Source organism: Zootoca vivipara, chromosome 7 (assembly GCF_963506605.1).
Source record: "Zootoca vivipara chromosome 7, rZooViv1.1, whole genome shotgun sequence".
Classification (NCBI taxonomy): domain Eukaryota; kingdom Metazoa; phylum Chordata; class Lepidosauria; order Squamata; family Lacertidae; genus Zootoca; species Zootoca vivipara.
In genome coordinates, this window is record NC_083282.1 from 40,059,957 (window position 1) to 40,087,547 (window position 27,591).

Genomic DNA, 27,591 nt, shown 5'->3' on the forward strand with positions numbered 1-27,591 from the left:
ATCGCTGCTTTAAATCAAAACAGAGAAATATTTGGTACAGTAGTATAGCCTTAGCCAGTAGGGTTCTATCTTCTCCATCCCCAGTTCCTCAAAAACATAATGGAGGTGTGGAACCCTCTAGATGTTGCTGAACAACATAGGAGTTGCAGTTTAGCAACATCTGGTTGGCCAAAAGATCCCCACACCTGACTTAATCATACTAGTGCATGAAAAAGATGCCCTCAGTTGGCATTTGCTTTAAAAGCATTTCTGAAACTTTTTGAACCCAAGCATTTTTAAGCTTCCTCTTGCCCACACCTCAATATAGGCAAACTAAGGGCTCATCCATACTTTATTTTGTGCTATGTTTCTAGGCACGGGTCCATGCTGCAAAGTGCTGCATCTGAGAACTTACTTTGGGAAACCCGAATTGCCATTTGTTCCAATTTAGCATTGAAGAGCAGACTTTTGTGGGGAAAGCGCCAGGGAGTGTGTGCTCAGACCTGTGCCTAGAAAGTGAGGAGCATAATGTAAGTGTGGAGGGAGTGGTGGCAGGGCCCTTACATGATTTCTATTTGAAATCTCAGAAAAAGAGATCACACACACTTTCAAAAGAAACAAACAAAAAAATTGCTTCCAGTAGCACCTTAAAGACCAACTAAGTTTGTCATAGGTATGAGCTTTCGTGTGCATGCACACTTCTTCAGATACAACTTTCAAAAGAGAAACTGATAGCTATTTGCTGTTTTACCTCAGGCAGTAAAATGTTGTGGGCTAGCCTTGCTTCCCCCTATAAGCATCTCATCTTACACAAAGTTCTAGTCCAGGCTTTAAAAATGTATAAACATTATTCTGGGATTCTACTGTCCTTATTTTGAACAGTAAAATTTCTATCTGCTTCCTACAGCCATTATTTAATACTGTGGAACCTCGGTTGTCGAACATCTCCTTAATCGAACATTTCAGCTTTTGAATGCTGAAACCCCAGAAGTAACTGCTTCAGTTTTTGAACGATTTTCTGAAGCCGTACGTGCTACGTGGCTTGTTTTAAGTTTCCCATAAAGAAGGCTGATCGCCGAAGAATTGCTGCTTTTGAATTATGGTGCTGGAGGAGACTCTTGAGAGTCCCGTGGACTGCAAGAAGATCAAACCTATCCATTCTGAAGGAAATCAGCCCTGAGTGCTCACTGGAAGGACAGATCCTGAAGCTGAGGCTCCAATACTTTGGCCACCTCATGAGAAGAGAAGACTCCCTGGAAAAGACCCTGATGTTGGGAAAGATTGAGGGCACAAGGAGAAGGGGATGACAGAGGACGAGATGGTTCTCCAAGCTACTAACATGAGTTTGACCAATCTGCGGGAGGCAGTGGAAGACAGGAGTGCCTGGCGTACTCTGGTCCATGGGATCACAAGAGTCGGACACAACTAAATGACTAAACAACAACAATTGTATTGAGACTTCCGTATTGAGTTTACGGTTTACATTTCGGAAGTCAGACTGTCTTCTGGAGAGGATTAAGTTCAAAAACAGAGGTTCCACTATATTTTGATGGTCAATTTTAAGTCAACAGCACCTAGTTTACTTGGGGGGGGGGAGTTAACAAACCTCTCATTTTGCATACATAAAGTGTTTGAAGTTTTTTGCCCATTACAACTCTGTGCTGCATACTTTTGCCTCTGCCATGGCAACAGGTCTTACAAGTTTATAACAGGGACGATATCACTACCTCAAGTACCAAATGGGTTCTGAAACCTCTCTTCCAACGGATTGCAGAATGCTTGAAGAGCACTAGTGTGGAATTGGCTGAGTTCCTGGGCAAATGACTACATCTGATTTATTGTGTGGAAGGAAGACACATTACAGAGCTGCAAAAAATGTGTTAGGCAAAGAATTAGTATTTCCTAATTTGTGAAGTGGGCAATAATCGGTTCCTGTCTCTACCACATAAGTCTCTACCACATAGAATTAAGAGAGGAAGATGGCTATTTGGCAGATTGAATAATGCTATTTTTCTGAGGTTGAGAATGGGTCTTCTGCCAGTTGTTGTACCAACACTGACCACCTTTACAACACCTTTAGAGCAGAATGCCAAGCTGTAGCACAATCAAGGCCAAAGGTGTCCAGCATTTTAAGCTGCCACTTTTCACAAGTTAGAGACTTCAAGCTAAGCTCTAGTGCCGCCTGGACAAGTGGCACATCTGTTTGTGTTTGTGAAGGATTACACAAATTGGTTCCAGACTACATGGGATTTGTTTTCAGTGTTTGTCTTCCACATGTGGAAATCTTACTTGTCCCTGATGAATGAGTAGTTTTAACACCCAAGTTGGCACTTTTATCACAACCAGAAAGAATAGCTTTTCACTAAAGAGATGCTGTTATTCAAGTATTAGTGACCATATCAGCATACATGTTGAAAGGAAAAGAAAGCTTATATTTGAAGCTTTTAAACTTTGACATAGTAAGGTCTCCCCATCAGACAACCTACAAGAGTTTGTTTTCGCCAGAATTTTTTTTTTAAAAAAAAGCTCTCCCAGCTTTAAATGCAGTTTCTTCCTCTCAATATAGGTAGAAAGCACCTCAGTGAGTGGTTCCTTACATTTTCTCTGCTTAATGTGAACATAGGTTTAGATTGCCGAGAGCTGTGCACAGCTTTAAGCAAATCTGCTCTTCAGCGATACCAAGCGCCTCAAAGCCTGCACCTGGACATATACCTTCATATTTAGTCTCTTACCACTTAGTCACTGTTGCCCAAACACATTAGCTGTTTTCACTGAAAAGTACAGTATTGTGTCTGAGCTGGCATTGGATAACATGCTGGGAATGTGGGCTTGGGAGAGCGTCTTTCTTTGAGACCCCGTGATGCCCAAAATCTTCCTGATGCAGTGCATATGGAAGGCATTGAGACATTGCTCCTAGCATGTGTAAGCTCCCCACAATTCACTTCCATTAAGCAGTGTGCTCAACATGCAAGTATGGTAGACCCTCATCTTGGTATTGGATATTGGCATCACATTCTCCCATACCCTTCTGGAGAGGCAAGCCATTGCTGTAGCTGCCTATCCAATATGCTTGCCCAACTCAGTATCGATGGAGAGGTTGCTGGTTATGGTGGAGCCCAGGCCAACAAAATCTCAAGCGTGTGGTCACCCATGATGATGCATGGAGTGCTGGTGATATCCTGACCCAGAATGTTCGTCTTTGTCAGGCTGATGGTGAGGCTGAACTCCTTGCAGGCTTGGGCAAAACGGTTGATGCGTCTCTATAGAGTTTCCTCGGAGCTTCCTTCTGGCAAGGCTGCATCATTTGCAAACATCATCTCTTGGATAAGAACCCACCACACTTTTGTCTTGGCATGGAGACATGCCAGGTTGAACAGAATAGAGGTACACATCGTCTTCAGTCAAGCTGAAGGCATAGGAGAGCAACAGGAAGAAGAACATGCCAAAGAGTTGAGGTGAGAACATAGCCCTGTTTCACACCACTCTTTATAGGGAAGACACCTGAGAATGAAAATTAATACTAATGTTTTAGTACTTTGCTAGTTGCGTGGAAGCAGCTATGCTAAAGGGTAGGGTAGAGTTTTTTGGGTTTTTTAAAAGAATCAAGATTATGCTGATAATACCCATGTATTCAACTCTATCTCATAGTAATTTAAAGGGGATATCAAGTTAAGCAAATTTTAATTCCACCAGAGCATAACAGAAAATCCAAGTAGGACCAGGCTGCACTGAATTATAAGTTAAATTATTATTAAAATGATCTTTTGCTAGCTTAAAATTTTGGCTTGGAAACTGAAGCTTGGGCTTAGATTCACATGAACTTCAACCTGCTGGGTTCCCATCATTATCATCATTTTAGGAGGCTAGAAAGTGAAATAAAGATGTGAGGAACAAACTTCATGTGAATCAGACTTCAGCGTTATTTACCAGGGTCAAAAATATGTGGTCAAATTTAACCTAAAGAAGTGGCCATCCTAGTTCTCTAATGCATTAAGCAGCATCTCAAGCCATGATCTTACTGTTGCTTCACACCAAGTTTGGCACCAGTATACAGATACCAGAATCATAATATATGAATTTGTGTGACAAAACCTATCATGTTTCCATTAAATTACAGAGGAGAAGCCTCAATCATTTCCTAGTCTCAATTTCATGTGTCTTTAGATGGAACATGGCTATCAGGTGCATAAAAATACAATTTAAACTATGATAAACAGCTGGTTCCTGAGTCCATTACATGAAGACAGGTATTTTTCTGCTGAAACAGGATGCTCACATATTTTGTTATACACATCTGTTTCCAATTTACCATAATATATGGTCTACTACTGAGTACAGTTTCTCTTTTTCCAAGATTCTCATAATTATACAACGCAAAGGCATTAAAAGAAAAGGATATATATACACATCACACCTGTCAGAGCAACAGCAGGGAAATGTTTTTGGCAAGAGGATTACTAAAGCACAGAATGTAGAAACGCTTAGGGATTCCAGAGGTATTTCAATGTGGAATAACATTTAAGAGACGCATTTGACTTCTGACCCTAGGCTGCTGTTTAGAGCAGAACAGAAGGAAAAACAACTCGTTTCATTGGCCTACATTGCAGTTTCAGTTTTGAACAGCCTACTCCATGAGCTGTAACACAGAGGCCTGCATAATCTACAAAGCACTGCTAACATGAAAGTAACAGTCTGCTGAACTAAATGTTGCATACATTCCAGTGTCATCTGATCTTAACCATGCAACTTCTATGTACTGCACTCTGTTATAATCAAATAAAAACTGCCAAAAAAAACCCAGCTCAAACTGAAGAATCGATTTAAATTTAGTATGAAAACTTTCAGATCAGAACACATTACTGCGAAACAGAATGACTTAAAAATGAATAGTATTTATATATGAATTTATTAAAGAATCATCAGTTTCCAGAACTCTGTATAGCACAGTTAAAACCAAACAAGTGCTTAAAAAGTGCTACCCTTTACCCTTGTAAGCATATGGTACGGAGAAAGCACTACAATTAAATGTTATTGCAATTAATGCAAACCATCTGATTTCCAACATGATAAAACAAGCCTTCATATGGGAATTTGGAAATTCTGTTCAATGAAGGCTCGGATCCAAATAAATCAATATAACTACCGGTAGTTCTCCTTACCTATGGGAGCTTTGGAGTTCCGTTTCTCCAGCATTCACCCACAATACTACCACCTTCGAAACTAGGTAGTATTTCAAAAGCAGTCTGTATGACAGGCATGTGTGTGCGCCTGTTACTCAAAGAAAGAAAGAAAGAAAGAAAGAAAGAAAGAAAGAAAGAAAGAAAGAAAGAAAGGCCCTCACTTGAGTATGTCCAAGCCCTAGGGCCTACCTAAAATAGTTCTCTGGATCCCAGCCAAAGTAAAAAAGTATTTCTTTGAGCTGCTATGGAAGTATTCTTAAGATACAAATGAAATTGTTTAAGTTTTTTTTTTTGCCAAACAGGTAATATTCTCTATCACTCTTCCTACTTTTTCAACTTCACAAGAATTTATGGGAGGCTGATCCCTTGATTTAGATTTTTTTTTAATGGTTTCAGGTGAGATAAAATCAGGGCTTGTTATACATCATGCTGGTGTTAACCATTATAAACAACCTAAGGCTATGCCAACCACTAATATTTTATTACTTTGCAATAGTTTAGGCTGATTTATGGAACATGGTGCCAAAATTTCCATTGAACAGAGGCCTCAGGAAAGCTAGAGTTGATCACACCTATTCAGAAAACCTGTCCCATGCTACTTCCAACATCTAGTTCCTGCTTAGTTTTTATATATATATTAAACACGTTGTTCACATCTAAATTGCATCTTGAAGTCGGTGGTTCAAAGTTTAGCTTTGACCGGTTGAAGCTGTAGGTTCTGTAGCTTCATAGCCATGCCCATGTTCCCAGAAATCTTCAATTTGCCTTGAAAGAACGCCTAGAAGAAATTTAAAAAGAGATTGAATTACATTTTCCAAGTAAATGCTTCTTATTTTTCCTCCTTGGATCACTTCTTCCAAGTTCAAATCCAAGTAATTTGAGAAACTGCCATAAAATATTTTAAATTTTAGATTGCCTTCTCTAAATGCATGCAAAACCTTCCACAGACAACATATATGAAAAAGGAGAAAAAGATCAAATGCATGTAAAAATGCATATAGATTAGTCATTTGTGATGGCTACATGACTTTGAGATACACACTGGCCCCTTCTGCATGTCATTGTAGAACATAAGCAATGCCCTTAACTGTGAACTAGTGGTGCACTATGGAACACTGTTGAATTGCAACAAGTTACAGGCCTTGGCCAACTCTGACATGCAAACTAGTGCTCATGGTTTGCTTCTCCAAAACAAATCACAATCAGTAACCCATAAACAAAACTTGGCTTACCATGAGGTGTGAATGCAGCCAATGAGAAAAAGCTGCTAGTTTGTCTACACCTGACGAAAGCTTCCACTGTTCAAAATGGCCAATGTGGTGCCTTCCAGGTGTTGTTGGACTCCAACTCCCATCAGCCCCAGCCAGCATGGCCAATAATCATGGATGATGGGACTTAAGTCCACCAAGATCTAGAGGGCACCATGTTGGCTGCCACCAGTTTTCATTATTGGACAGAAATCTATCTATCCCTGGCATTAGTGACCTCAGAGGAGAATTTTCTGTTTGTTAATACTGAAGAAACAATGTTGTAAATCAAGCCAACTAATAAGAAAAAAAGCCTTTTCAAAAAGGAACATTTCCATCTGCACAAAAGTGACTGCCAGCTAAGTAGTTTGCCAAATGCTTTGGAAATACTTTTAATGAAAATAGCCTGTGTTTGCCCATCTGCAGCAATTCTGATGTGAACAGGTGGTGAATTAAGTCAACCATCATTTAATCTAAAGAACTTGGGAGGAAAAGGAACACAGGTTGTTCTCATTAGTTTTCTGCTATAAAATAAGCCTGTAGAACAATTAAACTAGAAGGATAATAGCACTTCCTCTGAATTTCACTTACTGTCTGCGGATTCATCTTGCCAGTCATCAGAGCCAGCAAATCAGCGTCAGCCATTGTAATTGTGCAGTCAGCTTTCTTATCTGTAAATAGCGGACAGATGAAACAAAATGGTCAGGAAAAGGTTTTTTTTAAGGACTGCTTTAAGGGTATTTTGCTTTCTAACAGAGAAGCCTTAATGCAGATCCGCTCCCCTTATCAAGGAAGTCACTCTTCGCTTCATACATTGCTGATACTGCCAATTCATAGCCACAGAAGCCCAGTTGTAAAATTCAGCTCATTTAAATATTGTCATTGACTTGGATCCAGAAACTCCATTCATAGGACCCTCCTGCCGGAGGAAGTGGGGAGGGAGAAAAACGCAACTCTCTCATATTTCTCCACTCCCCTGCAGACACCTGTGTATCCTGAAAAACTGCTCTGAAAAGCCCTTATGTATGTCCTGCTTGTGAGCTTTTCAAAGGCAACTGGTTGGCCACGGTGGAAAACAGGATGCAAAACTCAACCAGCTTTGGTCTTATTAAGCCTCTGTAGGATCTGTGTCTCACCTGTGAACAGGAGGAGCTTGCTGAAGGGACACTCTGGGTCTAAACCATTACATTGTTATAGGGTGCCAGAGTTTGAGGGTGCAAGTCACCCATAACTCTTGGGTTCAGAAAGTTAGAATTAATCAAGGTTTGACTGAATGATGGTTGGAGCTTCTTGGAATCCAAGGCTGCAGCAATGGGAGGAACAGGACCCCTTTGGGATGTGAAAGTGCTGTTTTCCCACAATCTAGACTAAGTTGTATATATGTGTAAATAAACCATATAGCATAAAAACCAATGGGAAAATGGGCCCTGGGATAAGTGCCTGGAACCCCCTGAAATCTCACACTGCTGTGGAGAGATAGGAGTGTCAATATCAGTTCCATCTGCAGCAGTAACCAGAACGCGCTTCAAACCTTTTCATTACTAGTTTAACAGCACTATCCTCCACAGGATTCCATGATTGCAAAATGGGATTAATTTCCTAGTTAAGTGTACATAGGAATGCAGCCTTACTGGCACTTAATAGAACAGGCAGACCTTGTTCTTAATACTGCTGCTCTTTAACCACATGCATTGCATAAACATTTATGGATTGCAGAGAGTTCTTTGAACAGATGCTATCTTGCCAATGTCATTTTCGAGCAACACAATTGATCTATGTCCAAGGGCAAGCCTTTTATCTTCGCCTGATAAATGGAGCCCAATCCAAAGTCGAATGGGGGAAAATGCAGTACATATTTCTTTCTCTACAGCAGTATTGGCTCTTTTCAAATGATTATTTTTGCACAATTAATATACAGCTGTTACTCACTTGCCGTCCTTTAATTAAATATGTTCCTATTTTGCAACCAAACCTACAGTACTTAAAGTGGCATTACCTTACATTGCAATAAAAACATTAGTGTTTTGTGATGGCAAAAGCAGTACTGACCTGAGTCGAAATCCACACAGCCTTTACCATTTTTCACATCAACTACCCAAGTTGCTTCTTTACCTCCAGGACCCTCTTTTACTTTGAAGGCAAATATACCACCAATTTTCTTGACATACTGTTCTCCTTCCTGCAATCAGCACGAAACAATAATATATCACAGACCAAAAACCGACAGTATTTTCAACTTACAGAATACATTAGGTATTTCCACACCATGCTAAATGTTTGCATGCTTGGACTGCCCTATGTGCTCTTTTATGGTTTGCAGGGCCCAGAAGGACTTTTGCTTCTGTGTCCTTGAACTGCAGCCTAGCCGCCCCACCCACCCCCCCATGCTGTACCACGGAAGCCTTCTGAAAAGCCTTGTTTCAGAGATGCTGTTAGCCCCACCTCCCCCTCAAAAACAAAACCTCAGCAGGGAATGCAGACGGACAGTGCAACCCCCTGCAGATTTTGAGTGCAGTGGGAGGCAAAATGGTGCCCTCCAGATGTTGTCAGACTACAACTCCCATCAGCCCCGGACAGCATGGCCAATAGTCAAAGATGGTCACATTTGCAGTCCAACACCTGAAAAGCACCACATGGGCTACTCCTAGACCAGGAAGCAAGCCCCATGGAATGTAACAGGATTTACCTCTGAGGCAACATGTGAAGCATCATTTGGTTATCTTGATTATGACCTCTGTGCTAAACTTGAAACCACTCAGGTGGCAATTTATTTTGCTTACTTTCCCAACTCCAGATTTCATGCTCAGCCAAGAATAAGGCTAAATCAATGAAGGCAGAGAATGCAAGCGGAGAAGTTTGGTTTAGAACCCTTCTTCTACGTTACAGGTTTTTGATATGCAGAGTGATGACGTAAGCAATGTATACAAGCTCTACCAAGTGCCAAGTTTGAAAAACAGCATGACATACACTGCTTATTGAGTGTTTTCCCCCTCCTTCTATTATTGGAAAAATCGCAGGCTTTCCCAGTATTTGAATTCTAAGCCCAGGAAAATCCATGTAATCTTTCCCCCAAGCTGTTCATATCAGATTGCTGGCATACCCCAGATAAATTGGAAAATTAACTAGGGAAACACTGACACATGCCAGCAACTTGAGGCCAGTTTTTTAAAGCATTTTTCAATGCAAAGAGGCACTTTAAATGTTGAGCTTCTCTTACAAAACCAGTGGAAATTAAGTATAGGAGAAATTAAGCGCAGGGGTCTCTTAATACTTGTTTTCTTTTACATGCTATTGGGGGGGGGGGGTCGGAGAGTTCCCAGCTTGAACAAAAAGCATAGCAACTGTACGCTCTGAAATTAAGTTTGAATTGCTGCTGACGTGCTGAGGCTGCAATCCAAAGCCCCTTTGCCCCAGGGGGAGAGGCCGAGCCAGCCCGAGATCTGCTGGATCCTAATTTGCCCCACTGCCATCATCGCACGATGGTATCAGGTGCATTCATGGCACCAGCTTTAGGGCTGGTAGGATTTGTCTGCCCTCTCTCCTTCCACCCCGGCTGGTGTAAGCAACTGAGCTACGGATGCAGAAACGACTCCAGCATTATATAAAGCTGCTGCCTCTGGATTGGAATTCTAACTAGAGTTTGAGAAATCTAACTTAGGGAACCCACGAGAAACTTCACTACAGTAATACCATCTGCAAACTAACCATTTGCTAGGGCCAGTTTATAATGGACAAAATACCTGACATAGCATTTTGCAAGCTTAACCTCTGGGGGGAAAGTACAATAGGGATAATAGATAAGAATGCGAAGAATGGTTTTATGAAAACTCATAATGCCTGCCAGAGGACACTGCTTGCCCTCAGTCATTCTCCAACTCTTGTGCATGGTGGAGTCTGCCTTTCATATAGCCTGTAGGTAGATGGGGTGCTGGATCCAGCAGCTATGCAACCATGTCAAATACTTCTCTTGGCAGCAGGATGCGCATATGCAAAATAGGAGGGATTCTTTGTAGATGGTGTGCATGTGAGTGTGAGTGAAGAGGCTGCCTCCAGGGGTAGGCTAAATGCTTTTATGTGGGGCCCCTCCATATATGGAATTCTCCATATATAACCCAATATCCATACCTCCCAAACTTATACTGTACTTTCAAAATTGATTAATGACACTCAATCCCACAAAGAGTTATTTTAGTATGATGCCTGCTATTGCACAAGTTGCAACAGCTGAATTTTTTAAAGAAGCTGTAAAGTTCAAGTTGTACGTCAGAGGCCTCCGTCAGCTATTATCTAACTGAATACAAAATCACTATGTTGTTGTCTTAGGACAGAATTGTGCCCTGCTTTGGACAACCTTCTTTTTTGCGGGTAAGGGGGAAAGGAATAATTGGAAATAAAAATGTTCAACTTGACTATTTATTTGACTTCTAACCGGAACAATAATTGGCAAAACAAGTTTGTTTCAAGGAAAGTAATTGTTTGCATGTTTTACCATTAATCCTTTGCCAAAACATGAACTGCAACTTTGCAAAATTATTCCATAAACATGTTTTGTTACTTTACATACCTCTTGAAGTTTCTTTTCAATTTCTTTGAAGACAAAATCTGCCTTAAATCCATCCACAGCTGCCCTGGTGGGAATAGCTTGGATTTGCCTATTCCTGAAATGGGAGAAAGTCACAAAGATTTGTTAAGTTTACCTGAATGACTGTAGCGCACACCCCAAAGTGTATTTTGTGTACCCATGTGTAAGCATGGGAATGTCATCTCTTTCAATTATTTCAAATTGAAGAACATAGATGTCTCTGTGATAAGGTGGGTAGACAATTAACATGACCTAAGACGTGTGGTAAGGGGGTAACCATGAGTCCACTTATATTTTTCAGAATATTGTCCACATGCAAACAAATAAGGGTCACATCATCAAATTCTGCTGGGGTTTTTAAAACTGCTCCGGAATCCCACGGGGGGGGGGGAGGAACTGAGCTTCTATCATCCTTGTAATTCAGAAGGATGGGGAGATATTTCTCTAGTGCGGTGATGGGCAACCTTTTGAGCTTGGTGTGTCAAAATTCGTCAAAAAACCGGGCATAACTCGGGTGGTGTGTCACTTCGAGAAAAAAACCACAATTTTGCGATATTTATAGTTTAAATAACAAAAATGTATAATTGTAATATATAACTGTATTTAATAAACCAAAAACTAACTATTTAACCAAACCAAACCAAAAAACCCTTATTTATCACAAAGTGCCCAGAGTTGTTGAGCTTTTTGGGGGGAGCTGCTGACCAAACAGCACAGAAAGGCTTAAAAAACCAATCTCTGGCTACCAGCAACAACAACAACAAAAATGGATCCAGGTTTTAACAGCGGAGACAAGCTGTAGCGGAGACAAGCTCTAGTGGAGACAAGCTGTAGGAGGAGCGGGAGAACAAATGGGGGGAAAACAACAACAACAGCGTGAATGGGCCGATGGGGCATGTGCCAGCAGTGAGGGCTCTGCGTGTCACATCTGACACGCATGTCATAGGTTCGCCATCACTGCTCTAGTGCTTTCCCCTTCACTCACTAGAAACACAGATGAGAGAGGCATTTTGCATATTCCTTTCACCCTAATATAAGTATTTTGCTTTTTTGGAGAAAAAAAAGAATACACCAATATTGGAATGGGAACACAATTTTTTTTTCTGGTCCTACCACATAAGCGAAATCCAGTTGCTTAGACTAATTACTAGAGGTAATCAATCTCAGCATAGTAACTTTAACAGTAAACAATAATTATGGCAAGTGTACAATGAAACTCTGCAACAAAGTCACCTCTCACCTAATTACCCGCTATTAACTCCCAGCTTCAGTTACATAACCAAGCTGCATACTCAGGGAAGATCTAACAACATGATTTTGCAATTAGATAGCCAGAGGCAGCTACAATGCAAGCAAAATCTAACTGATTTTATCTTCTGAAAAAGCACTCGATTTAGATGTCTGAAATTCACATTTGGCAAATCACCGTCTCTGAGCCTCATCTTCCTCAGTGGATTGCTGTGATGAGAAAACGCAACCTCTCCCAAGCCCTTGGGAAATATATCAAGAACTTGGGATAGATTGCATTATATATGTTGGGAAAGAATCTAAATGCATCAAACGTTTAATGGTTCATTTTTCTAGTTGAGCATGGGAATTATTAGCATAGATTCCAGCACTAACCTCTCAGAGGGCTGAAGAGCAAGTTCCTCTGCTCTAAAATGCAAAGCAGCAAAGCCTGCAAATCCAATTTATTGTTAAACCCAGTTTTGAAAGCGAGAGATCTATAGATGAAAATGGAGACCAGACTGCATGCATGCATGAATGTGGATGTGAGTGTGCAGAAGTGTGTATGAAGGTGCAAATGTGAGTCCTTAGGAGAGGCCAGCTGAAGATTGGCAATTACTCCCACACCTAAGGGCTTTCCAACCCTGAAACAGCCAAACCCAAACAGCCTCCGCTCTAAGAAACCTTTCATTAATTTGATAGCAATCAATCAGTGTTTCTTACTCTTGCTCATATGAATTAAACGTCTCTAAAGATGTTTATCTTTAGAGTAGGGTGGCTCTCCCTACTGCAAATGACTTGACTTGAAAAACATTTCCAAAATCCCACTGAATCTCCACAAAACCCAAGTTGGAATACAGGAGGAGGAAAATCCAGGTTGCAGTGTAAAAGTATGCAACAAACACCTGTGACTTGTTGCTTCACTATTGGCAAGAAAACATACAAAAGAATTTATGAAGCTCTTTAGCGAATAGGATGCCTTTCAACAAAGGCTTGAAAGAGGAATTTCTAAAGATAAAAGGTCACACACCAATTTACACTTAGTTATATTTTCTGCAATCTAATTTTAATGGCTTTTAATGTGTAACCTTTAGGATGTTATCTGAATCTGCTCAGCAGGCAAATAAAATAGAAACCCACAGGCAACTGTGAGTACTGTAATTTGCAAGTCAATTTCCTTACTATGTATCCAGAAGTATTGAGACATTTTTTTAAAAAAGCACACTCAGTTTATAGCCCCTGTCTCCATTGCCTGTTTTTAGTTTTCTAAATCGTTTTGAAACTGCCAATTCTGCACATTCCTTTAACTGTTGTTTACTTTAAAGTTTTTGTTTTCTTGTTTCAACATGGAACCAGACTTCAGAGAACATGATTAAGACACAGCAATTCTATCCATAACCAAAACCACAATTAAAGTTTCCAGTGGCTGAAGAAACCAGAGTAGCTAGCATTAAATAAATAAAACGCTGAGCAAGAGATTTGTATTTACAAGCAATATCCTGCCTGCTATAAAGAAACAACAGGACCCCCAACTTTCTCCTTGTTTAATTTGGTATTAAAGCAGAACACAAATGCAGAAATAAGCCACTAAGATCATGCAACAGGACATGGGATTTCAAACTATTTAGTTCTGTATGGCAGTTGTCTGGATACGATAATATATTTAAAGAAAATGAGATAAGCTGAGTAAGATTACAAATAATAGGTTTGCAAAAGAGGGTGCACACACACAAAAATTAAAAGCTCACCTTGCAGCCTCAGGAAAGCCCATTCTGTATAGAGTTATGACTACAGCACCTCCAAGGCCCAAGTTATGCTGCAAAGCAACCTTTGCACTGGAAACCTGCCTCTTTCCGGCTTCTCCTCTTAGCTGCCAGCAGAGTTCAGCACACTGAGCCAGACCTAATGCATCAAATGCAGAGAATGTAGATCAAGCTGTATTATACCGTAAGAGCATCATGCTGTTTCATTACGCCCAGCCGAGAGGAAGCAAAAGGAAGTGGGTCAAATGTTTGAGCAATCAGAATGAATCATTTATGCTTAAAAGATACAGCTATTAACACAAGCCTTTAAACAGTAAATGTTTCAATATATACCGAGTGACTGGATAACAAAATGCTGTCCCAAATTTCATGTGAGGCTGGATCGTAGTATATTGTTCCTGTTTATTAAAATATTGGAGCTCAAGGGCAAGCCTGCACATGTTTATTCAGAAGTAAGCTCCGTCTTGTTCAATGAGCTTCACTCCGAGCTTAAATGAGCATCAGATGGAAGTCTTATAAAATGCTCCAAACATAACAAGTTTTTAGTAACTTCAAAATTTTAAGATAGATGCCTCTTCTTGCCACGTATTTCAGACACACAACCACAAAAGAAAGCATAATAAAAATCACACCACCACCAATGAAAAAACAGACTCTGAATAAAACCTCTGTATGGCTTAAAGTTTCCTCTAAAAGTTTTCCTCAGAAGGCAAGCGTTCTGACTCACAGCAGGCTTGGAGTTGAGATATTCTTTAGAAAGCATTTTTCATGACACTGAGGCAACTCTAGTGAATATAATCTAGCTAATACATTGTTTTCCTAAGACATCCTATCAGTCTCCATAGGTTGGATTCTTAGACAAATTAATTCCAAAGATTGTAGTCCTCAAGATATATAGTTGAATGGCAACTTCCACTCCCCTGAGCACTGGCTACCCTGGAATCTGGCACACCCAGGAGGGCCACCACAGTTTAGCCACCCTTGCAATAGATCTGTCACTTAACTTCAGCTGTGGTCACATTTCAGCTATTGGGGATAAATGAAACTTGGCAATGGAATGTGGAGGTCCAGGAACCTCAGATACGACACACCCATTGCATCTCTTTCCTCCTTACCGGCACCTGTTGCAACCCCTCAACAATGCTGCCTGGTCATTTGTTAGGAAAAAACTGGTGGGTGTGTTAATCAGGGAGAGCAGCAGCTCCTTCTCTTCACTGCCATACTTCTTTCACTTGCCTGCCCTAGGCTACCATAAGGTTGGGAGGAAGAGTAGCAGCAAGGACTCTTGGCTACAGACCCCCTACAGAAGTGTGGGCCTTTCCAAGTGCTCAGCCATGCCAACCCCTGGCACTGACCCTGCCAATAAGCACTCCAATCATGAAGTGTCAATCAACCCAAAGGCCATTTATGCTAGTTAATATGGCAAAACACACACGGTACCATCAATTGCTAATGGCAGGAAAACCTGGCCATTTGAACATGTACTCCCCTTTACAGTTAATAGCGCTGCAATATATTTTCCCATTTAAATATTTGTTTTGTAAACTCAAGACTTGAATTTGATCTACGGTAAGTTCAGGATATGTGCAATCCATTTAGAGTCCTCCTACGTGTCACAGATTTGACTGTGTCAACCACAGCAAACTATGGCAAGTTCTTAAAGAAATGGGAGTGCCTGATCACCTCATCTGTCTCCTGAGAAATCTCTATGTGGGACAAGAAGCTACAGTTAGAACTGGATATGGAACAACTGATTGGTTCAAAATTGGGAAAGGAGTATGACAAGGTTGTATATTGTCTCCCTGCTTATTTAACTTATATGCAGAATTCATCATGCGAAAGGCTGGACTAGATGAATCCCAAGCCGGAATTAAGATTGCCGGAAGAAATATCAACAACCTCAGCTATGCAGATGACACAACCTTGATGGCAGAAAGTGAGGAGGAATTAAAGAACCTTTTAATGAGGGGGAAAGAGGAGAGCGCAAAATATGGTCTGAAGCTCAACATCAAAAAAACCAAGATCATGGCCACTGGTCCCATCACTTCCTGGCAAATAGAAGGGGAAGAAATGGAGGCAGTGAGAGATTTTACTTTCTTGGGCTCCTTGATCACTGCAGATGGTGACAGCAGTCACGAAATTAAAAGACGCCTGCTTCTTGGGAGAAAAGCAATGACAAACCTAGACAGCATCTTAAAAAGCAGAGACATCACCTTGCCTACAAAGGTTTGTATAGTTAAAGCTATGGTTTTCCCAGTAGTGATGTATGGAAGTGAGAGCTGGACCATAAAGAAGGCTGATCGCCGAAGAATGGATGCTTTTGAATTATGGTGCTGGAGGAGACTCTTGAGAGTCCCATGGACTGCTAGAAGATCAAACCTATCCATTCTGAAGGAAATCAGCCCTGAGTGCTCACTGGAAGGTCAGATCGTGAAGCTGAGGCTCCAATACTTTGGCCACCTCATGAGAAGAGAAGAATCCTTGGAAAAGACCCTGATGTTGGGAAAGATTGAGGGCACTAGGAGAAGGGGACGACAGAGGACGAGATGGTTGGACAGTGTTCTCGAAGCTACGAACATGAGTTTGACCAAACTGTGCAAGACAGGCAGTGCAAGACAGGAGTGCCTGGCGTGCTATGGTCCATGGGGTCACGAAGAGTCGGACACGACTAAACGACTAAAAAACAACACGTGTCACAGATAGCCCTTCTAACCCTCCTAAATGCTATTCTGACTGTGTCACATTAAGACTACACCAATATCAGTCCAGAGTTTTTCAAGTTCACCTTGCAGAATGTAAGACAGTCACCTCTCCCAAGACGAATGAGAAAATAAAATAACTGCCTTCCAAAAACCACCCATGGAGCCAGAATGTGGTTATTAGAACACCCAAAGCAAGTCTGCCTTCTCATAGTAGTTCACAAACTAGGCCATCGCTTCCTGAAGACATCCAGCTCTATTCCTGGCCAGGATTTGATCTTTTTCTAGAAAATCAGGAATAGGAAACCCGTGGCCCTCCAGATGTTAGTGGAGTTCAACTTCAACTCCCATGAGAGTTGGAATCCAACAACATCTAGAGCAGGCATCCCCAAACTTCGGCCCTCCAGATGTTTTGGGCTACAATTCCCATCATCCCTGACCACTGGACCTGATAGCTAGGGATGATGGGAGTTAGCCCCAAAACATCTGGAGGGCCACAGTTTGGGGATGCCTGATCTAGAGGGTCACAGTTCCCCACCCTTCATCTACACCAGTGGAGGATCTCTACTATAAAGACTAGAAACCAACCATAATTACAAAGCAGTCAATATGCTACTGTGTGCTGTATGTCCCATCTCTTAGGGGGCAGCCCTTAGCTCCCAGGATGTTGCCAACAGACTAGCTCCAGAAGGTGGAGGACGATCACCTCCTGCACACAGACTAAGCACTAAAAAGCTGTGGAGTGACAAAGTTTCTACAGCATAGGAGCTTGCATCACTCTGACCAAAGAGTGATCTCTCTCCAGGATCAATGCTGAAGTCAGCCCAAACAATCATGCAACTTCTGTCAAACCCTTGTTTGCACAGAACTGCAGGGCTGAAGTCCAACTTTCTGCACACCAGCAGAATCCTTGACACCCTTAACACTCTCGCCCTCAATGTTCAGATTACGAGGAGGCCCAGTAAGGATGCACAGAAAAAAACTGTTCCATGCCAGAGATCATAATGAAGCTAACGAACTAGTTCAAATGTACGGTTCAATATTTTAAAGGGCTGATAAATTAACTGATAAATTCCTGCCACCACTTTTGAAAGAACAAATAGTAAATTAGAGGGCCGCATTGCTTACTGAGGAGGTAGAAAGCAATCTACTATAGCCCAAGCGTCCAAAGAATCCATGTCAAAATTTAAATTATTGTAGTAATGGGGAGGGGGGCAAACCTTTCTACAAGTTCCTATTAAATTTTAAGAACTTGGCTTTCTTTAAAAAAAAGGTTCCAGTATTATTTTTACAATTTTTATTATCACTGTTTAAGGTTTTTAGTCACTTTACACCACTGTCTCAAAGTAACTTACAAATAATAGAAAAATATGCAATACATGAAAAACAAGTTAATTAAAAGCAAAGCACAGTAATCAGGCCATAACAACAACCCTTCTATCTCAGGTCTAACCACAGGTCTAACCACAAGAGAAAGCCCTCAGAAGGATGAATATATACCCCACCAACCACTGTAAAGAAAAACATAAAATAGTCAAATGCCTGGGGAAAGAGAAACATATTTGCCTGTGGCCAAAAGGATATCAGTGTTGGTGCCTGGTGAGCCACCCTGAGGAAGAGCGTTCCACGGGGCTCATGGCTGCAAAAATATGCCAAAAATGAAATGGTGGAAGAAATGGTAAACTATCTAAGTTAAATCGACAGGAGTCCCAAGTCTTGAGAGTTTTTCCAAGACAAAATCAAATCACATCTTACAGCTATCTTTAAAACAGAATTAACTCTAGAATAAGCACAACTTTACCCATCAATGATGTCTGTGAATAGGATGGTAACCGGAGAAACATCAGCATTGTGCTGAAACTCATGCAAAAAGCCACAAATTATCTGCAATGTTTCAGTTTGTTTTGAGTTCCTATTGTGGGCTGTGCTTTACTAATAAACCAGCTGTAGACTTCTCAGTCAGTGTAGACAATACTGAACTAGTTGGGTCAATGTCTGATTTTCTCCCTGAAACAATGGCAGCTTGACTCTGCTATGAAGCACCACATTTTTGATGAAGAGATTGCAAGAGCTTCGAAATGCTAAATGTTTGGCAAACAGATCCGTTTCTGTTTAGGATGAACACATCAAACATGGATGTGAGAAATATTTTTTTCCCACTGCCACTCCATGGGGGGACTTAGACAGAAAGAGACTTATGGTGCATTTCTCAGTGACACTCAAGTTAGGATTAATGCTAATGTATGAAATGTTAAGGCCTGGAACAAACCCGAATAATTCAGAAGCCTGCTTAGCACTCCCAGTCCAAGGGAGGTCATCTGGTCCACAAGTTGCCAGGGCAAGACACTCAACCTGCCTCCTCCCTAGCCTACTAGAAGCAGATGCTTGTATCCATGAAAGGAGGAGAGGGGAAAACAAAGGCTGGTATTCAATTACTGCCTCTCATCAGTGCAAGGATTTCCATTTGTGCAGGGGACTTCCTTGTCCTCAATGTGTGCCCCTAGGGTGATGACTTTTTCATTTTTTCCCCTCAAAAATTATTTCCTGTAGCACAAATGGATGAACCTTTGCCTGTTAATGACTAAAATGAGGTATATTCCACTGAAATATTTAAAAAGGTTACGCACAAACCGTTTTTAATTTTTTTGTATGCCGTTTTGGGGGGGGGGACCTCAAAACTCAGCCAGCAGACCCTGCCGGGCATGCTGGCAAAAGAACCTACAGGAGAGGTAGCAAAACATCGTCCTCTAGCGGTGTCTATACTGTTACTGCAGCTAAAAAAAGCTTCCTTTTGTGTTTGATGACCCTATATAATGTTGTATATATGTGACTCTAAAGCAGGCATCCCCAAACTGCGCCCCTCCAGATGTTTTGGCCTACAACTCCCATGATCCCTAGCTAGCAGGACCAGTGGTCAGGGATGATGGGAATTGTAGTCCAAAACATCTGGAGGGCCAAAGTTTGGGGCTGCCTGATCTAAAGCTTGGGTTCAATTTTATATCTGCTTACAGTGACTTCAAAAATGGTCAAAAAACTGATAAATAAAATTTTTTAAAATCATTTTGTGTGTGAGGTTTTTTTTATCAAATCTCTTTGAAAGTAAGATTTTATCTAATCTTTAATGAAAGCTCATCAAATTATGATACAGGGAAATGAGGTTGTAAAAAAGTCATCACCCTAGTGTGCCCCTCTGCAAATCTTCTTCAGATGGTTGGGGATGAGAGGGAAAGAACAATCCATTAGAGAAGCAGAAATCATTGCACTGATGGAATTTTCACTTAGCGTTATGTTGGATTCCACCCAAAGAGGGATTTACCAGCCCCGTGCTTTAAGAGTGCAGTTTGATCTATGCCTACTCACAAGTGAAATCCCACTGGGATTTACTCCCAGGTTAGAGACTATAGGACTGCAGGAATACTATGGCAGGTGACAAGGTCTCTGCAATTCAGCCTTGTCAAAATGGCAGACCAGCAAATCCAGTAGTTATCCGCAACTGTTCTAAACCAAATAAAAGGTGGCCTAATAAAAACATTGCTCAAAGTAACACACAAACATGTTTCCCATATGCAAATACTAAAAGCACTAGATAAAAGAAGATTATATTGAGTTACCTGTGGCACCCAGTGGGTGTCCTTTTGAAATCAAGCCGCCACTCGGATTTATGACCCATTTTCCACCATAGGTATTGTCTCCTCGGTCAATCAGCTCACCAGCTCCTCCTAAAAGAGAGAGAGAGGAGGATAGATTAATAATACGTGCATTTTAAATTAAATCCCCTAGGTACACATAGATGTTATTTAGCTGAAAGGATTATAAGACTCGCCCTATTCATCAAAAGAAGTTGTTGAGCTCCTGTCTTAGCACGCAGGCTTCGCATAAGCATCTGGTCAGCCACTGTGAGAACAGGATGCTGAACTGGATGGGCCACTGGTCTGATCCAGCAGGCTCAATGTACAGGGGCGTAGCAATGGGGGGGGGGGCGGGCTCCACTCTGCCGGGGGCAGCGCACCCCCTAGCCACCTCCACCGACGGCTGCACTCCACAAGCGGAGGAGCCTAAGCGGCAGCATCCCCATGCAGGGCTGAGGTTTGCCGGGCCGGTGGCTCAGCTCTAGCGCTGGGATCCTCCGCTCGCGATCCCAGCGCTAGAGCTGAGCCGCCGGCAAACCTCAGCCATCCGTACGGGGATGCTGCCGCCCAGGCTCCTCCTCCACTGGGATTGCAAGCGGAGGATCCCAGTGCTAGAGCTGAGCCGCCGGTATGACGCATGTGTCATGCGTGTTTGATGCATGTGTCTTGCACGGCACTGCCATGCATGCATGCATGCTGCGTGGGCGACGCCCCGCCCCTGTGTGCATGCCCACGGTGCTGCCCCAGGAGGCGGAAAGCCTTCGTCCGCCCCAGTCAATGTATGTTCTTATGTAAACTTGTCCAACATATATGATCAGATGTCAAGCAACACTTCAATTCACTGTTCTAATGCACTTTATGTTTTTGTTTGTTTTGCATTAAGAAAAATCCTAGGAGGCACAAAGGTTTGCATTCAGTTCAACAAATCTGGCACTTTTGCAATTAATACAATGTAATAGTGGGGAGATGAGATGACTTCATTAGGCCCTATGGCACAATGGCTTTAATTTGAAGCATATACCCTGTGATCCTGCCACCAAGTTTTTCTTGGAAATAAGCCTCGATCTCTTCCAGCAAAAATTATTACTTCCGAGAAATGTTATAGCTAAGCCTATGGAAGGCTTTCTGAGAAGCAGAAGCTTTGGGAAAGTTCTCAACCCTTTGCCTGCCTGTCACAATTAAAAACCCCGCAGGGAGAAAACTGGGACGGGGGAGCAACAGGCAGGAAAAAGGTTAAGCATCCCTTCAGTCCAAATTGGCTCTGCTCCAGGTGATCCACTCCCAAAGCAGCTTTGCACTGGGAAAGACAACCACAAGGCATTTGTCAAGGATGCAAAACTGAGGGTCTTTGGCTGGGATTAGCATTTCCTATACAAGATGCCACATCATCAACAACCTACCCAAAACACAGAGTACAACGTGATATGTGCACTGAATGAAGTGCCATTTCTCAACGATTACAAAGCCAACCATTTAAAGATAACTCACCATCAACATAGGAAAAGATGGGTGTTTATATATTGATAAGTATAGAAAATATCTGAGCCATATTGGATGCTACCACCCCAACTTAAAGGGGGGGGACACCACTGACGAGCCACTGACTAAAAGATACTTAAAGTTTTGCTAAGAAAAATAGATACAGATCATGCTTATGTAGCCTTTTCTGTTGGATTCCAAGTGTTCTCCTTTATTATTACCATGTACCCCCTAGTGGCAGGAAGAGGAATAACATACATAATTGTATTTGGTAAACGATAAGGGATTATTGACCATAGACCCAAGTATGTGCAAGTCATATTGAACGTGACAAGCAGGGATAATTCTGCAAATGGGCAGGTGTGTGTTTATGCCTAATCGTGTCTCCCTAGTCCAAATTCACTACTCTGTTCTGAACACCATACTACTATAGTGCATATAAGTTGTGTAGGTTGCTTTCTGATGCCCGCCCAAGCAGCCTGTCAGCCCCACAAAAATTCCCCACGAGAGATTGTGGACCTCTATCTCATAAGGTTCTAAGTCCATGCTATAAATCAAATTAGGATTTTTGCCCCTGTGTGTACACAATGCTTTGCATTTACTTACACAGAATCTCATTTGCCATATTGTTGCCCATTCATCCAAGTCTGGAGAGTTTGGGATTTTTCTATCCTGAATCATTTTGTGTCCTCTGAAAGCTTAGCTAGAGGACTGGCCATGGCGAACTACAGATCATTTTAAAAGAAAGTTGAATAGAACTTGTCTTAATTCGGATTGGGGGAGCAGTTTGATCCAGGCCTCATTTAAAATCTCATCTATCGAATTCTCACTTTCCAAAACAATATGCAAACTGCAGCACAGCTATCTTTTGAAATTCACACCTCTGAATTTTGCTATGCAGTTTGCCAAGCAATGCTTGTTACAAAATGGGAAAGTGTGCATAAAAACGTACTGTGAAAGTAACACAAAAATGCATTATATTAAATGAAATCATTTGCAAAAATATATCTACAGTACAGTAGTCAAAACAGCATAGAAAAATGGGTTTATTAGGAGAAATTTGCACTACAATACTGGTGAATTTTAATGAGGATTTTTAAAAAAGTCGCTAATTACTGCAAAATGTGGAGAACTAAATTTAAGTCTGGAAAAATGAGACACTCAGAGAAGCAAAATTCCCTAGTCTCAATACAGACCCGGGGGGAAAGCCCAGTGCGCAATACTCCCCATTGCTAAAGCTACACATTATTCACAACAGGACCAGTCCTCATATCCCATGACTACTATGTTGACCAAGAAGCCTTATGCACAGGAATCTATCAAAAGTTTCTGTCGGATCTATATAATATTTTGAGTTGCCAATGGGCATCATGGAGCCCTCAGAACCCTCTTTTGCACATGCTAAGAAATGCTGACCATCTCAATTTTAGAAAGTAGAGGGGAGGTTTTCCCTTCAGAGGGGTTATATAGTAGGAGTGGGTTGTTGCACATTACAGAGTGTTAAATTATTTGTGGTTGTTTTTTTAATAGAGGGCATAGCTGTTCTTCGGGGGGGGGGTGCAGTTCTGAACAATGCCAGTTTTCCTTTTGTGAAACTGCCCTCTCAACAACAGTTCATATATAGACCTTTCCAGTGTCTTCCACAGTGAAGGCAGAGGCAACTAACTCAATTTACATGGTTTTTAATGTACTATATTGCAACTTTGCTGGTATTTTTATGGATTATAATTTAGTAATGATTTATTGCAATACTTGAGTGAATTTCCAGTTACTTATTATTTGTTGATATTTTGATACTTTACTTTGATTACTTTATTTGATGTACGTTGTATAAGTCACATTTTGTATTACTTGTACTGGATGGGATTGTTTTAAGATGTGTGATCCTTTTTATATATTTTGTTGTGTCTTCAGCATGTCAGCAGCCTTGTGTACAGCAATAGGCTATAGAAGGGAAGTATACAAATAAGAATGGAAATGAAAAATGAAATGAAATTTAGTTCAGCTAGTTTCTCATCCTAATGCCGTTAAAGAAATACATAATGTTATACCTTTGGCAATTTCCTTCTCAAATCCCTTCTTTGGTTACCTTATTGTTTGTTTTGACAAAGCTTTTGTTCTTTTATAGCTTTCCCAATTTCAACCATACTTTTGCAGCGAGGCCCAAAATTCTAACAGTGGCGCACTCTGCTTGAATTTGGCAGGAGGCAGGTAAAGGAGGAAATAGGGGTTCCCTTAATGAAACTATAACTTAGGTTTGTAAACCTTTCCTGAGCTCTATAATGTATGATTTATTTAGGTTTTGAAATCTCTTTCAATTTTCCTTTGAGGAAACTGATAGTCTCAGTGAAACGGGACCCCTCTAGCCAGCAACCCGTCAGGTTATTTAGGTTATTTATTTCAGGTTTATAAACTTATTTATTTCAGGCTTATTCTATTTAATTTCATTTTAGGAAATCCCTAATTAAGCTTATAATTAGGATACTTCCCCTTTTCAGAGAATTCTTATTTATGCTTATTATTTATACTTTCACGTTAGGCACCTTTAAGTTAGGTTAAGTCATTCTCTTTATATTGAATTAGGTATTAGAATTACCCGTTCCAGAGATTTTAACGGCTTTTATTCCCCCCCCTTTTTTGTTTTTGCACCCGTTGTCCCCATTACTGTCTTTTTTTTGCTCTGAATTTGGCAGGAGGCAGGTAGAGGAAATAGGGGTTCCCTTAATGAAACCTATTCCCTCTTCAACCTTTCTAAAACTGTACCTTAATGGGGACATCATACACACCCCTGTAAACAAGCAACGATATTGCACTGCCTTTACTCTGTACCCTGCATGTGGTGGGTAGGGGGGCACTAAGAAAGAAAAATAAGCCCAACTTCAGGAAGCATGTGGGCAGGGCCTCAGGCTATATGCTTCTGTCAACTTACCTTTCTTCCGGAAGTCAGCTTTGAGGAGTTAACTGGGGAATTAAGTGAATTTAATTGTAGGCTGGATTGTGCCCAATGTTAATATTTAAATAATACCTTCAGGACAAAGTCCCAGAGCTTCGTAAGTTATTAATTCACTAGCAGAGAAACAGTCATGAAGTTCTATCACGTCCACATCTTCTGGTTTCAGGCCTGCTTTTGAGTAACATCTTTTTGCAGCCTCCTTTGTCATATCATAGCCAACCTATTAACAAAATATAACAGACCTGCATTTGAACTAATAGTTCTTATTTGCTCAACTCCTGTCAAAGTTATTGCTTTGCAAATTCTGAAAATCTAGGACATATCCCATCATTATAATACTGGTAACAAATAAATTGCATGTACAAATACATAGGGCCGGCTGTAGGTAGAGCCCCGGTGGTGCGGTGCACCAGGGCGCTGGGCCAGTAGGCAGGGCGCTGCGCTGCAAAGCCGCGCGGAAACCATGCTGCGCCCTGCAAGAGCGGGGGCGCCAGAGCGATCTCTGCCCCTCAGCGCCAGGGCGCCCGACCTGCTCGAGACTGCCCTGCAAATACAAAATGTCAGTATCCAGACATTTCTCCAATCAAGGGATGCGGCAAAAGCAATGTGTGCCACATCAAGATCCTTGGCAGAAAGAAGGGATATGAATGTAGCAATAAATAAACTATTATTTTGAGCCAGTGGGTCTCAAACCCTTGGTGAATCATAAACGTCCCCTGCATGCAAAGACAAGCTTGTGTAGATTGAGCAGACAAGACAAACTGAGGGTCCAAGAAGGTGGTTTCTGCATGTGCTGTAGATGGAAGTGAGGGGCAGAAGGGGATTGTCAACCTGGGAAGGTAGGCCATAGGAAAAGGAAAACTCTGACCCTAAAGCTATGCTGCCTTGCAGGACATCTTCAGGAGAAGAAAAAGCTAAGGAGTAAAACCTACAAAAATCCAGAGTGCAATCCCTAAGACAGCTGGATGGCACCTTGTACACCTCCTTCCAGCAACTCCTGCAGCCAAGCTGGTGGAGCTCTGCTTTCCTTTGGACCACATCAACAAGGCCCTGTTGTCTAGGACCGCCATACACACTGCTCAGGCTTGCACTAGGGGGAGGTCACTTGGGTGCTGCAAATGCAACAGTTTGACTTCACCCCCGGAGACGCACTTTATTGTCTCCATAAATGCAGAATACATTGACCGAAAGCAAGTGCCACTGCATACGTTAGAATAGCAAGCCTACCGCTTTAATGCAGCTGTTCTCTGCGAATGTGCTTGGAAGATCAGTCATCATCTCCTGGGCCACAATTTCAACGGCTCTCGGCTCCAACCCTTTCTTCCTCACAAACTCTTCACTAGCCAGCACCGCTGCTGCTGCCCCATCAGAAGTTGGGCTAAAAGAGATGCAGAGTTTGAGAGTCACCTAATCGATATATATTGAATTTCACATGCAAAAGAAGGGGAAGGGGGAATTATAATTCACAATGCAAAATGAATCACCCATTAAGAGCAAAAGATAAGGCAGTTACTGGTCCAAAGAAGATTAACAGCATCACTCTGATGATCAAACTGATCATAAAAGCGCTCACACTTTAATCCACACAAGGTAAAGCAACAGGGTTGTCGATGACACACTGAAATCAATATACATAACTAACTTTATTGATTTCAGTGGGTCTATTGTGAGTAGGCTTAGTTGATGCAATCCAATGTTATTTAAAAAAAAAAAAACTTCTGGAACAAAGACAATTATGTTATAGTCAGCTTCCCTAAGTCAATGAAAAGTTGAATGACATTCCATAATGTCAGTGAACTGAAATTCAGGCAGTTACAGGTAGGTAGCCGTGTTGGTCTGCCGTAATAGAAACAAAATTTAAAAAATTCCTTCCAGTAGCACCTTATAATAATAATAATACTAATTTATTATTTATACCCCGCCCATCTGGCCGGGTTCCCCCAGCCACTCTGGGCAGCTTCCAACAAAACATTAAAATACAGAAATCCGTCAAACATTAAAAGCTTCCCTAAACTTCCCACCTTAGAGACCAACTAAGTTTGTTATTGGTATGAACTTTCATGTGCATGCACACTTCTTCAGTATCTGAGGATACTTTCTTGGTCATGCACACAAAAGCTCATACCAATACTTAGTTGGTCTCTAAGGTGCTACTGGAAGGAATTTTTGAAATTCAGGCAGGCAGCTCAAGCAGAATCTCCCTTTTTCATCTCCAGAGAAAGGGCCACTTCATGTCTTATGGAAATCAACACTTCTTTGCAGACCAGAAGGGCTCCCTATAATATATGCCTCCCCTCTGTCCCCCTCTTTACTGCACAACTGGATGCCCCCAACATGTGGCACCCATTTACATGAGCAAGAGCTTACACATTATGCTTTCTTCTCTACCACAATTGTGCACAATGCACAGGTGTAGGGTGGGGAAGAGAGGCGCAGGGCTTGATGTGTGTTCTGCTCCACTCTCTATACATTTATGCCACACACAGAAGCAACGCATGAATAAGGCCCTTAGGGACGGCACATGGAGATGGGCCATCAATCCCATTTCTTGCATACAGAATGTCCCAGGTACCATCTCCAGGATTTCCAGTTTAACAGATCATAGATAGCTCAGAAATATTCTTACCAACACTGTAGTATTGTTAAGTAATCAAAAACTTTACGTGACTGCAACACTTCATCTAAACTGTACTCCTTTTGAAACTGAGAATTCCTAAGGGGGAAAAAACAAGGGGAAATTCCATCTCAATTAATATAATACTCCTCAAAACAGAGAAATTGGCACATTTTATTTAAATTTTTTACAACACAACAGCCTTATGTGAATAGAGCGTGATAACATAGGAACTACTT

At 41.4% G+C, this 27,591-nt stretch overlaps 1 protein-coding gene across 1 annotated transcript in view; it reads right to left on the reverse strand.

Moving 5' to 3' along the window:
- Nucleotides 1-5,374: 5,374 nt before the first annotated feature.
- SCP2 (sterol carrier protein 2) overlaps nt 5,375-27,591 on the reverse strand; it is a 31,892-nt gene continuing 9,675 nt past the window's right edge. Inside the window, exons 8-16 of the mRNA XM_035121587.2 lie at nt 27,365-27,451; nt 25,966-26,116; nt 24,811-24,958; nt 20,289-20,396; nt 13,964-14,117; nt 10,971-11,064; nt 8,456-8,585; nt 6,998-7,077; nt 5,375-5,937 (exon numbers count right to left, since the gene is read on the reverse strand). Coding sequence (XP_034977478.2) covers nt 5,842-5,937; nt 6,998-7,077; nt 8,456-8,585; nt 10,971-11,064; nt 13,964-14,117; nt 20,289-20,396; nt 24,811-24,958; nt 25,966-26,116; nt 27,365-27,451 — 1,048 coding nt within the window. The 3' untranslated portion in view covers nt 5,375-5,841. The remainder of the gene's footprint in view (nt 5,938-6,997; nt 7,078-8,455; nt 8,586-10,970; nt 11,065-13,963; nt 14,118-20,288; nt 20,397-24,810; nt 24,959-25,965; nt 26,117-27,364; nt 27,452-27,591) is intronic.